Source organism: Triturus cristatus, chromosome 5_1 (genome assembly GCF_964204655.1).
Source record: "Triturus cristatus chromosome 5_1, aTriCri1.1, whole genome shotgun sequence".
NCBI lineage: Eukaryota > Metazoa > Chordata > Amphibia > Caudata > Salamandridae > Triturus > Triturus cristatus.
In genome coordinates this window covers 485464111-485476259 of record NC_140587.1, presented here as the reverse complement: position 1 = coordinate 485476259, position 12149 = coordinate 485464111, and the positions used below count along the sequence as shown (strand labels likewise).

At 40.2% G+C, this 12149-nt stretch overlaps 1 protein-coding gene and 1 long non-coding RNA gene across 5 annotated transcripts in view; one reads left to right on the top strand and one right to left on the bottom strand.

Annotated features, from left to right (window-relative positions):
- The window catches only part of RMDN1 (regulator of microtubule dynamics 1), a 505792-nt gene extending 498896 nt beyond the window's left edge, over positions 1-6896 (bottom strand). For 2 of the 4 annotated variants that reach the window (XM_085605327.1, XM_085605331.1), the window contains exon 1: positions 6417-6893. In XM_085605327.1, the coding sequence (XP_085461453.1) occupies positions 6417-6521 (105 nt within the window). In that variant the 5' untranslated portion in view covers positions 6522-6893. Of the gene's footprint in view, positions 1-6416 lie in introns of all 4 variants that reach the window. The other 2 variants (XM_085605329.1, XM_085605328.1) reach the window with 2 other exon arrangements.
- Positions 6318-12149, top strand: part of LOC146831096 (uncharacterized) — a 65404-nt gene continuing 59572 nt past the window's right edge. The window contains exon 1 of the long non-coding RNA XR_014961523.1: positions 6318-6373. This is a non-coding gene — a long non-coding RNA (uncharacterized LOC146831096). The remainder of the gene's footprint in view (positions 6374-12149) is intronic.

Genomic DNA, 12149 nt, shown 5'->3' with positions numbered 1-12149 from the left:
CGAAAACTGTAGTTAGGCACCACTGCTTCCGGACTACACGGAAGTTACTATCTGATCAACAGCCAACAGAAAGCAAGATAACAACAGCAATGCCACAGCCTAACGAATCACAAGCGGTATAACAAATTACACAGAGTTTCACCCAATATACAGATTACTTTAAGTCTCCCTGGGACAGCGCATGCGCTGCCAAAGTGAGACCTAAAAAATGTTATACGTGTAAATACTGAGACCAGCCAACACATCTGATATTCTTACAGTGCATGCCTATCTCTTATATGCAGGGAATAAAAAAAAGTCAAAAATATGCCTCTCTTCTGTACCTTAAGTGATAACAAGCTGTGTACCTTTGTTTCTCCTCCATCGCATATACGTGTGAGGCTCCACATAGCTCCAAGTCAGGACACTCGAACAAAAGGAGGCCTGATAGCCCCTTAAATTCAGCCTGTGTATTGCACCCAGCTAAAATCTGAGAAAGTAAAGCCCCCTCACCGTCTGCACATTGCTGCTCGAAAAAAAAGCAGACAACATACCAGGTGCTGCAAAATGAGTCTCTCTGTCTGAAAATTACACTGGGACGAGTTCAGCATATTTCAGTGAGGCCCAACTAGTTGGCAGGGTGGGCGGCTTTCATTCTGTGAAAATATGGGTGGACGCCCTCTGCCGGCGTGTACTTCCAACTTGTACCCTGTACCTAGGTGACCACAGGAAGCGATCTAATGAGAGCAGAAGGTAGCAGCATATCAGAGCTGCTGGGCCATAACTAATAAAGGGCTTTATAAAGTAAGATAATGGATTTCCCATTGATTATCTTAACTTGAAGTTATTTTTCATTTAAGTTCTGTTTTATACGTAGTTATCTAAAGGCCAAAACCCGGAAAAAGTTACAGAATATTTTGTGTTTTTTTAGCCACACCTTTGACCCCGCCCCCACGCACACTCACCCGCCCCATTGACACACCATAGCAGTTACCATACTTTTTTAAATGCACTTCAACCACTGCTTAATCTCTGTGTAAAAAATTAAATCAACAAAATGAATGTATCCTTGTGTAATGTAACTGGTGCCAGTGTAATGCACTCCATATCTAGAGCTGTATAAAACTTTTTTTAAATCTCAAAAATCCTATAAAAGGAGCTGCACCAGTGATGACCAATTTGCACTGTTCCAACAGCCGGCATGGTTAGAGAGGACTTGTTCCTCTTTGACATTCCTGCCAAATATTATGCCTGGCTTCTGGGGATGACATCCTTCTACAGACAGTCCATCTGCACAGCCCTGCCAAGTGCATCTCGCTTTAGACTAACGCATTTGTGGCAATTTTCAGCATAACCGCAATCCCTCAGATTGTCACGCAAAAGAAAGGTATCCTGAAGTGCGATAAAACCGCGAAGTTCCAGTATCTCACTTTGCTGGTATGGATGCATAAAAGCTGAGTGAAGTAAGTAATAGTAGTAATAACACTGGAGTCTTCTGAAGAGGAATAGTAGATTTATTGTCAGAGCGTAAACAAAGCATGCACCGCTCCAGCTGACCAGACACCAAGTGACTCGTCTGGAACGCAGCTAGGATTCGAAGTAGGTACTTAGATCACAACAAGAATTCCAACAAGAGAATAGGAACGGACACAAAGGAAGGGCTAATACAAGAGGGGACGATCAGTGAATACATTGAGGATAGTAAATATTTACAACACACATCTTCTTCCGTTAGAATTACAACAATTGAAACTTCAATAAACCAAAGTACCCATCTGACACATTAACATAAATAATCATTCAAATACGCAGGAGGTCTGCGAGATCTCGCAACTCTAGTTCCTTCAGATTGATAAGAAGCATAACTATTACCACCTTGACTCTGCATATCACTGAGGTTAGAAGCATCACCATCACCTTCCTCCCTATGACGAACAACATCAGGAGAAGAGTTAGAAAACTCCGGGGTAGATAGCAAGTAACCACTGCTGGGTTGAACAACTTTAATTGACTTATTGGTAACACTGGAAGATGTAGACTTACAATAAAGTGCTACCCTGTGAAGATTCCACTTCTCACCATTGTCAAGTACAACATAGTGTGGAAAAATCATCTTGACCAAATGTGGACCTCTAAATTTGGAAAGACCTTTGGTCACTCTGCCTGATTTAACTTTAACCAAGTCATCTACAGAAATTCTTTTGGAGGCATAACCACCTGATTGAGAATGAATTTTTATAACTTAACAATCTTTGATCCAGGAGGGTGCAAGCTTAGTGCCTGGACGTCTGCCACGCATGAGTTCAAAAGGAGATTTACAATCTTCTATATGGACAGTGGTCCGGTAGGCCCACACCATATCCTTGACCATCTCACAGGCAAACCCTCCTGAAGCACATTTGAATAATTCCTTTAACAACTCTGTTAGCCCTTTCACACACACCATTAGCTTGTGGGTTATAAAGAGAAGAACGGTGGTGACTCACTCCACACCCATATAAGAATAATCGCATTTTCTGAGAAGTAAGCTGAGTGCCATTATCCGTGATTAATACTGAAGGGTAACCCTCATTAAGGAATATGCCTTTAAGAAATTGTATGGTGCAATCAGTGGTTATGTCTTTGACAAATTCCACTGCCAACCATTTGGAATAAACATCAACAATAACTATGGCGAAACGTTGACAAACTGGTAGTTCATCCATCAGACCAATGAAATCAAGGCATACACTATGCCACGGTAAATCTGGAGTGACAATGTGGTTCTGTATTGTACTAGAGCCAACTTTGGGTATCTTCTCACTATCTTTACAAACAGGGCAATTTTCAACCCAGGATGCTACTTGAGCATCCATGGCTGGCTACCAAAAATCTGCTTTGAGTCTACTTTGTGTGAGAGTTTGTCCTAAATGTCCTTCATGAGCTAATTGCATAAGGTTCTGCCTTAAATTACATGGAGGAATATACCTGTCACCCCTCATTAAAATTCTATCACCACATGTTGATAATTCATCCAAAAACTTTAAGAAATGGTCGTACTAGGGGTTGGACACGGCTTTCTCACCTAGAACCTAATTTTACTAGCTTAATGACATTAGTAAGGACTACATCTTTTTCCATCGCATCAAACCATTCACCCTTGGTAAAAGTACCATCACTTAGAGCTACTACGTCATGAATAATGGCAAGAGCACCATCAGAATGCACATCCGCAAACTCATTTGTAGTGTTCTCTACTCTGATTGGGAGTCTTGAGAGACAATCAGCTTGTATATTTCGCCAACCTTGAATATAAGAGATGTCATACTGATATTCTTGGAGTCTGAAAGCTAATCTTGCCAGTCTTGGTGATCCTTTACCAGCTTACCAGCTCCACCTGGCAACAATACCTTTAACAAGGGTTTGTGATCAGTTTTAAGTTGGAATTTTGTACCCCACAAGTATGTTCTGAAATATTGTACTCCCCAGGCAGCAGCTAATGCTTCTTTTTCTATTACTGAGTAGTTTAACTCAGAAGAAGAGAGAGTGCGTGAAGCAAAGGTGATGGTCTTCTCACCTTCATGGCACTTTTGCAATAAAACCGCTCCTATGCCTGTGGCACTAGCATCAACCATCAATACAGAGGTGCGCCTGATGTCAAAAGGAGTCAAAACTTTAGCCTCACACAATTCTTTTTTTATCAAATTGAAACATCCAGTGTGGTTATCCTCCCAACAAAATGTCGCCCCTTTTTTAAGCAACAATCTCAAAGTTTTATCTGAGAAGTTCTTCACGAATTTAGAATAAAACTCTATAAGCCCCATGAATGACCGAAGTTGTTCTTTGTCTGTAGGACATGGAGCTCGATTTATAGCTTCTAAGAGATTCTTCTTTGGTTTGACTCCCTGAGCTGAAATCTCATAGCCTAAATACTCTATTTGTTGAACAAGAAAACAGCATTTCTCTTTACGTAGAGTCAAACCAGCTACATCTATTCTTTGTAACACGTTTTTGAGCACAAGATTGTGTTCTGATATGGTATCTCCGAACACCAGTATATCATCTTGAAAGAACACTGCTTTCTTTATTCCTTTAAAAATTTCTGTGACCATGCGTTGAAAAACACTCGCAGCGGAGATTAAACCAAAAGGGAGTCTCGTAAACGGTAATATCCCCTCTGTGGTTATAAATGCTGTTAAATGCTTTGAATCATCATGGAGGCGGATTTGATGATATGCACTTTTCAAATCTAATTTCGTGAAGAACTTCGCCCCTTGTAATGTAGAGACTAATTCTCCTATGTTGGGAAGAGGAAAGGTGTCTGCCACCACATATGTATTTAGAGATCTTAAGTCCACACAGAACCGAATTTTGCCATCCGCCTTCTGCGTGATAACAACCGGAGACACCCATGAAGAGGCCTCAACAGGTTCAATGACACCACCCTGTAGCATTTTATCAATTACTTTTTTAACCTCATCTTTGACTGATAGTGGAATTCTTCTTACTTTGTGTTGTACTGGGATGGTGCCCGTCTTTATAACAATCTTATGGAAATACCCTTTTAATTCTCCTAATTGATCTCTAAACACATTTCTGGCATCATACAGTATGTCGCTAAGAGTGTGGTCATCTACTACCATAACTTGGTTGGGTGCTCTTGAATTTACTATTATATGCAGATCATATTGATGGATCTACCCAAGAATTGGTGGCAACATATGTCTTTCCTTTAATTGACCTGTCTTTGAAGTGGATATCTGCATCAAAGTACTCTAGCAATTCTATACTCTCACCTTGGTACCCAGTTGGAGAGATATCACTCTCCTTCAAGGCTGTCTCACCCCACTCATCTTTGAATAGGGACTCAGGAATGATAGTGTGTCTTGAACCGGTGTCTACCATCAGGGTTACTGTGCGACCATTGACCAAAAACTCTGCCTTGGGTCTTTTTTCCCTTTTTTCATTGCAACTACTAGTATCACAATCATCCACAATCAAAATCTTGTCCTTTTCTCATCTTATTTCTATGGGTTTATCTTCAATAACAGACACATTAGTATTACCACCTGTACTCCTGCACATTCTTGAGAAGTGACCTGACCTCCCGCACTTGAGACATTCCATATTGTTTGCAAAACAAAATCAAAGGAAATCACATGCAAGCCAAATGAACTTCAGAGATTTGAAGACCGAAACACAAAACCACACACCTGCCTAATTAATGTAAAAAAGCACCCCCTGCTCAAACCATAGTATCAAACTGATGTGAATGTTCAGCCCCAAAACGAAGCTTCTAAATACATGCCAAAAACTGGGTCAGTCTAATCGACAGTAAAAGAGGGGCCTAATTGGAGAACTGTACAGGGAGAAGATCCCCGCTGGGGTCCCTCTCACACATACATGCTAATAGACCCGATTCAGGCGGAAGATAACCGATTTTTCAAGCTACAAATGGCTTTATTTTACCTGTCTCCCGCCTGAAATTGCATTTTCTACAATAGAAGTCAATGAGGTATTTTCATTCTGCCGATTTTTTTATTTTAAATCTCCCACGTCCCTGTCCTAAAATGTTGGCATGTATGCTCCCACATAATGTAGTCTACGTTGGGTCTCACGTGGCTGAGACCCTGGACAGAGTCTATCCATTGATCATGATTTGATCATGCCATTAATTTGATTGGTTGCCAGCCAGGGAGGCGCTGGCGGGCTAAGGCAGGTAATCTCTGTTGAATTTATTGTTTCTCTGCCACCCCGCCTGGCAACAGGTGTTCATCCTAGGCTGTGCCATGCTACTACGTGTAGGTGACATTATACTGTTAGTGAGAAAGTGTCACTCATAGTCATTGAATGTCACTCATAATTACACTGAAATTATGAAAATGCCACACATAAACAATCTGAAACCTTGGCATGGGGGTGATCAGATCTTGACAACCGAAAACTGGGACATTTTGCAAAAATAGAAGAAGGACTACTATTTTACATCAACTGAGCAGTCCAGAATGACAGCTCTCATCAATTTAGGAACACAATAGAGGCACTGAGAAAATATATATAATGTCATTTTTTAAACCAGCATCATGCCTGTAGATTGCTTACTTATACCAGGCCAGCTGCTAACTAGGTGTTCTGCTGTCTGTCGCTTACAAGCACAATTAGTTAAGTCTCAAGTATTCCTAACGTGGCTCCAAAGCACGCCATTGTAAAAGCATCTTAGAACGGTCAATTTTTAAAGCCGACAATGGATGATTCAATATCGTAATTTCCGCTCAAACATGGCCGCTACATTAGCACAAGGCACCAATGGAGCCTTAGATAATTTAGCTAAAGATACGTCCTATCTTTGAAACTAACGGCAGTAAGCTGTGCGGCAAAACAGGCGGCTACATCACAGAAAAGAACTGAACGTCAGGTATGGGCGTAGAGATAGTTCGAAATATTGGTGGGAAACTTACTGAAGCCTTAGTCGATGCGGTACGTCCACTTTTAAGTGCCTGGAGTCTGCTGATTGTGTGATAGAAGACTCGCCGCTGTTGTAACAGACGTAATACGGTCGCCATGTTGAACTCGTCTCTGTGCTTCCTCCTAAATGTACTCTGATGAAATCACTGATGTTCGCGAGCTGTGGCATGCGTTCATATAGCACTGGCACTACTCCAGTTCACATACGTGTTTTCGTTTGTATCTATTGACTTTAGCAGGCTGGAGCATGTGAGCACATTCGAAGACTACACTCAGCTCCGTTTTTTAATAACAATACAAAATACGCATTTTAAAATGCACTATTAATTCCAGGTGGATATGAGCTGAACGAATACGATACAGTTTTGAAAGACGTGTAATTTTCTGCGCTGGAATTACAAAAGCTTTAGCCCGGGAGCCCATACATTGGGGGTCGATATATGTGTGCCAACCCTCTCGATGCAGGCGGGAGACTACCGATTTCAAGGCTAGTCACACATTGTGTGTATGTGTATTGGGGAGAGGATGTGGTCTGACGGCCAGACTGCCGACCTTTGAGCTGAGAAACCAAGGTTCGAGCCTCGGAATCGTCTCCATAACCAGTGATTCTGGGCAAATCACTTCATCTGCATCTGCCTGCCAAAAAATATGAATGTGTCCTTGTGTAACCTAACTGGTGCTCATGTAAAGAGCTGCAATACCTTTGGGTCGAGTTCGCGCTATATAAATCTGCAAAAAAATAAAACGTGTGAAAGAGTCAGGAGAGGCGGAGCTTGAAGTGCAGTGTCTGACAGTCAAATCATGCATTCATTAAAAAAAAATCTGCAAGACATTGGCAACAAGGACATATGTTTTTTTAAAATAGTTTTTATTGAATAGAGACTAAAGTACCAAGAATAAATGTTGTATACACAAGATAAATAACCAGGTAATACATACAAGCAGATGAAAAATACAACCATTGTTTAAAAGATAAATTAGAGAAGGTTGAGGTACCTTTTTAATAAATTGGTTAAAACAATTCTTTTTGAGATAGAAGATAAGGAAAGAGGGACAAAAGAGTAGAGAAGGAAAAAGAGAAAAAGAAGAAAGAAAGAGGTGAGAAAAAAAAAGAAAAGTGATTAAAAAGTTATTATTGTAAGGAAGAATGTGCAGATAGGAAAGTAGTAAAAAGTATCCATAATAAGTCTGTTTTCATTTTTTGACACAATGATAAAGATGAAACAGTAGAAATTCTATGTTCATTACAACTAAAATTCCACCATGTTAGCATACATATTTTAGAATTGTCTTTCCAGCAAGTAAGAATAACTTTAAAAGTAAGAGCAATAAAAAGGTCAAGTAATTTAAATTTCTATTAAGGCAACGGTATAACAAATGAGTTAATGTGCCATCAGCGGAAAGACATGACCAGCAAAGAGGAGAGGAGGAAGGGTTGATTTTATGTATAAATATAGGTGTCCGAACTGCCTTGTTATATAAAAAGGAGAACGATTGGATGATACTTGCAGCCGTAGCGTTATTGGAAACTTTGTGCCCTAGTTTATTCCATTTTTGAATTGAAAGAGACATAGAAAGATCCAATTCCCATGCTAACTCAGTTGATGATTTAGGTCTCTCAGAAATAGGGGTAGATAGAAGTTTATATATAAGAGAGGCTTTCGGATTAGAATCAAGTGAAATATTATACAGAGGAGTCAAGAGAATAAATGGAGTAGTGTTGGGAGGGAAATTTCTAGTCGTTAGAAATGATGGAAGTGCCTGTGATAATTGGGAGTATTGGGCTAGAAAATGGGAGGGTAAATCATAAGAACCTTGTAATGTAGTAAAAGGCAGGACAGAATTATGAGATACAAGTTGGTAAACATATATAATATTCTTCTCCTTCCAGTGTTTGAAGTAGAAAGATTTGTGGCGAAACTAATACATTTATAATACCAAATAAAGGAAGCGAGAAACGCTTGATAAAAATCAGAGCCACCCGTAAAGAGTGAATGTATCAAATGTTGGGAGTAGTTTAAAATGGGATGTTTGGAAATAAAAGTACAGTTGGACATAAAACAAGTGTCGTAGAAAGAAAATTCATGTAATAAAGACCGTTCAAAAGCAATCCAACTGGGTATTGGCTCATCTTTGTATTGCTTGTTCAAAGCGTAAAGTTGTCGTATTAAGAAAGCAGAATGATATAATTTAAAGTTAGGAAATCATACGCCCCTTCCATCTTTTGAATTAATTAATTTGGATTGAGCAATGCGGGCGGGTTTGTTGTTCTAAAGAAATTTAGTACAAATGGAGTTGATTTGATTAAAATAATAATTGGGGATTTTAAAGGGTAGCATGGAAATTAAAAATAGAATAAGTGGTACAATCATCATTTTAATAGTATACAGTCTACCCCACCAAGAAAGGTATAAGGGGGATCAGGAAAAAATTAAGTTTTGAGTTTCGTTTTTTAAAGTTGCGAAATTGAGAGAGAGAGAGTCTGAGAAATAATAGAGGAAAACCAAATACCTAAATATTTAATTTTAGAGGGACACCATTTAAAATTGGAGTTTAAGGGTAACATTTCAGTTTTGGTGAAGTTCAGTTTATAACCAGATATTTTAGAATATAAGTCAATTTTCTGTAAAAAAAAAAAAAGAAGGCAAGGAAGTTGAGGGTTTTGAAAGGTAGATCAAAATATCGTCTGCATAGGCAGATAGTTTAATTTCATGAGATTTATATTGGAACCCAGTTATCGAAGAATTGCAGCGAATGTGTTCCAGAAAAGGTTCAAGATATTAAAGGAATAGAAGGGGAGAAAGGGGTCAACCTTGTCTAGTACCCCCATGTAAATTAAAATAAGGGGATAGATAACCATTAACAGAAATGCATGCACGGGGTTCAGAATACAAAAGTTTGATAAAAGAGATAAATTCAGGACCAAAACCAAACCAATGAAGAGTTTTAAACATAAATTGCCAGTTTATACGCTCAAAAGCTTTTTCAGCGTCAAGGGATAATGCAGCTAGGGGATCAGGAAATCGTTTTGCCATAGTGAGGATATTGGAAAACATTCTAGCATTGTCTGAGGTAAGCCTACCCTTAATAAGGCCAGATTAATCAGGTTTGACAAGTAAGGGTATAACATCTTCTAATCTAGATGCAAGTATTTTGGCAAAATATTTACAATCATAGTTGATTAAAGAGCTTGGACGGTAATTTTGACGAAGAGTGATCTTTATCAGGTTTGGGGATTGCTACAATGAGAGCATCAAGAAAGGAGCCTCCAGGTTTAGAATGTATTAAGAAAGAAGTAAATAATTTGATTTGTGTAAATGTGGAGCAAAGATAGATGAAAAGGAAGAGATAAGTTCGATAGAAAAACCATCAGGACCAGGGGCTTTAGCTCTTTTAAGGGATTTAATTGCATCTAAAATCTCCTGAAGGGTTATATCTTTTTCCAAGAGGTTCATAGTATCCGGTATAGTACGAGTAGGAGGGAGATTATCAAAGAACATTTGGGTATTATTTTCAGTAGGGTGAGTGTCCTCCAAATATAATAAGTGATAGTAGGACTGAAAAGCATTAATAATATCTGAGTCAGAGTGTAGTAGAGCATTGGTACATGTATTGTGAATAGGTCCGATGACTTTCCTTTCTGACTTGATTTTTAGATAATTGGCCAGCATTCTACCCGCTTTATTTTGACCCCCATGATATTTAGATTTTATTTTGTGTAGAATGTTGCAGGCACCGGGTATAGCTAATTTGTTTAAGTCAGATTTAGCTTTAATGAGATCTCTAAGGTGATCAGGAGACTTGGAGGTGTAGTAAGCATGTTCGAGGGCTTTAATATGTGATAGAGTAGAAAGGTAATGGGAGTTTAATCTCTTTTTCTTTCTGGCAGGCTATAAAAAAGGCCTTAAAGGCATCCCAATTAATATGAACAGAAGTATCACTTGGTTTGTTAATAAGAAAAAACTCTTTTGTAAAAGAAGTAGCATCTGAGATATATGTTTGGTCTGATAATCGGGAGTTATTAAATTTCCATCTACTGAGTTTAGGCATAGCAAGAGATAAGTCAAGGGAGACTGAAACAGGGGCATGTTAATGTTAATGTTAGTGGGAATTTGTAGAGCGCACGTACGCCGATTGGCTTCATGGCGCTAGGGCTCAAAGTTGACAGAGAGGCAGAAGCTAACCCTGTGTAAACAGCCAGGTTTTCAGGAGTTTCCTGAATTGGAGAAGGTCAGTGCAGGATCGAATTTCAAGCGGAAAGGAGTTCCACAGTTTGGGAGCGAGAATGGCGAATCTGCGACCTCCTAGACGTACCCTTTTAAAGTCCGGGATAGTGAGAAGAGATAGATGAGCGGACCTTAGGTAACGTGTAGGAGAATACCTGAGTATCAGATTATTGATGAACTCCGGGCTGGTGCCATGCAAAGATTTAAAAATAAGGCAACCAGTCTTGAAAACACAGCGCTGTGATATTGGAAGCCAATGTAGTTTCCTCAGCAATGGGGAGGCAGAGTGCCATTTAGGTTGGTGATAGATCAACCGCGCTGCCTGGTTCTGAACCAACTGAAGTCGCTTGAACAAGTAGTGGGGCATTTCCAAGTAGACAGAGTTGGAATAGTCTAGATGAGATAGAACCGTAGAGATCATGGCTTGAATCAAAGCGTCGTGGGTGAGGAAACGGTGGATTTTCCTAATTTTGCGCATTTGAAAGAAGCACTTGGACACCACAGCTCCGACCTGGGTTTTCAATGACAGATCACTATCCAGAAGTACTCCTAGTGTTTTAGCTGAACTGGAAGGGGTGGGTGGAGGACCGAGTTCTAGGGGCCAATAGTGAGGGCCGCAGTGCTTATGGCTATCACCAGTAAAGACTATTTACTGTTTTTCCAGGATTCAGTTTAAGATGATTGAGATCCATCCAAGTTTGGATATATAACATAGTATCCTGGAATTCCGTAATAGAGTTGTTAGAACTATCAACCCTAAGAAGGAGCTGAAGGTCATCAGTATAGTTGAGGACCAGCACGTTTCTGTCTTTGAGTGACTTGATCAAGGGAGCCATATAGATATTAAATAGATGGGGAGAAAGAGCCGAGCCCTGGGGTACCCCACAGGTGGTAGTATGTGGATGTGATGAAAACTGACCCAGGCGAACAGCTTGTGAGCGGTCCTCCAAAAAAGAGGTGAGCCAACGTGCCGCGGTCCCCCGAACTCCGGCCCTTCTCACACAGTCGACCAGAATACTATGGTCGACCGTGTCGAAAGCCGCGGACAGATCCAACAAGACCAAGGCTCGGGGACAGCCTTTATCAGCATAATCTCGCAGGCTATCCACAGCCGTCAAAATCACAGCTTCGGTGGAGTGGGCGGGTCGGAAGCCGGCCTGATGAGGGTCCAAATATTTTGACAATTCTAAGAAGTTAGAGAGACATTTAGCTATGTAGCCCTCCAAAATTTTGGCCAAGAAGGGTAGCAGAGAAATCGGACGGTAGTTGGAAAGGAGCGCAGGATCAGCTCCCAGCTTTTTCAAAAGAGGGACCACTATAGCTCTTTTAAAAGCCAAGGGGACTGTGCCTGATATAATAGATTCATTCAGTAATGCGAGAGCAGGACCAGAATGAATTGCAAGGCACTCTTTTAGAATGCGGATTGAGGCCCTTCATTGGGATCACCGTACCAATAATTAAAGTCACCCACAAGAAGGACCTTAGCATGCTCCGTCACCA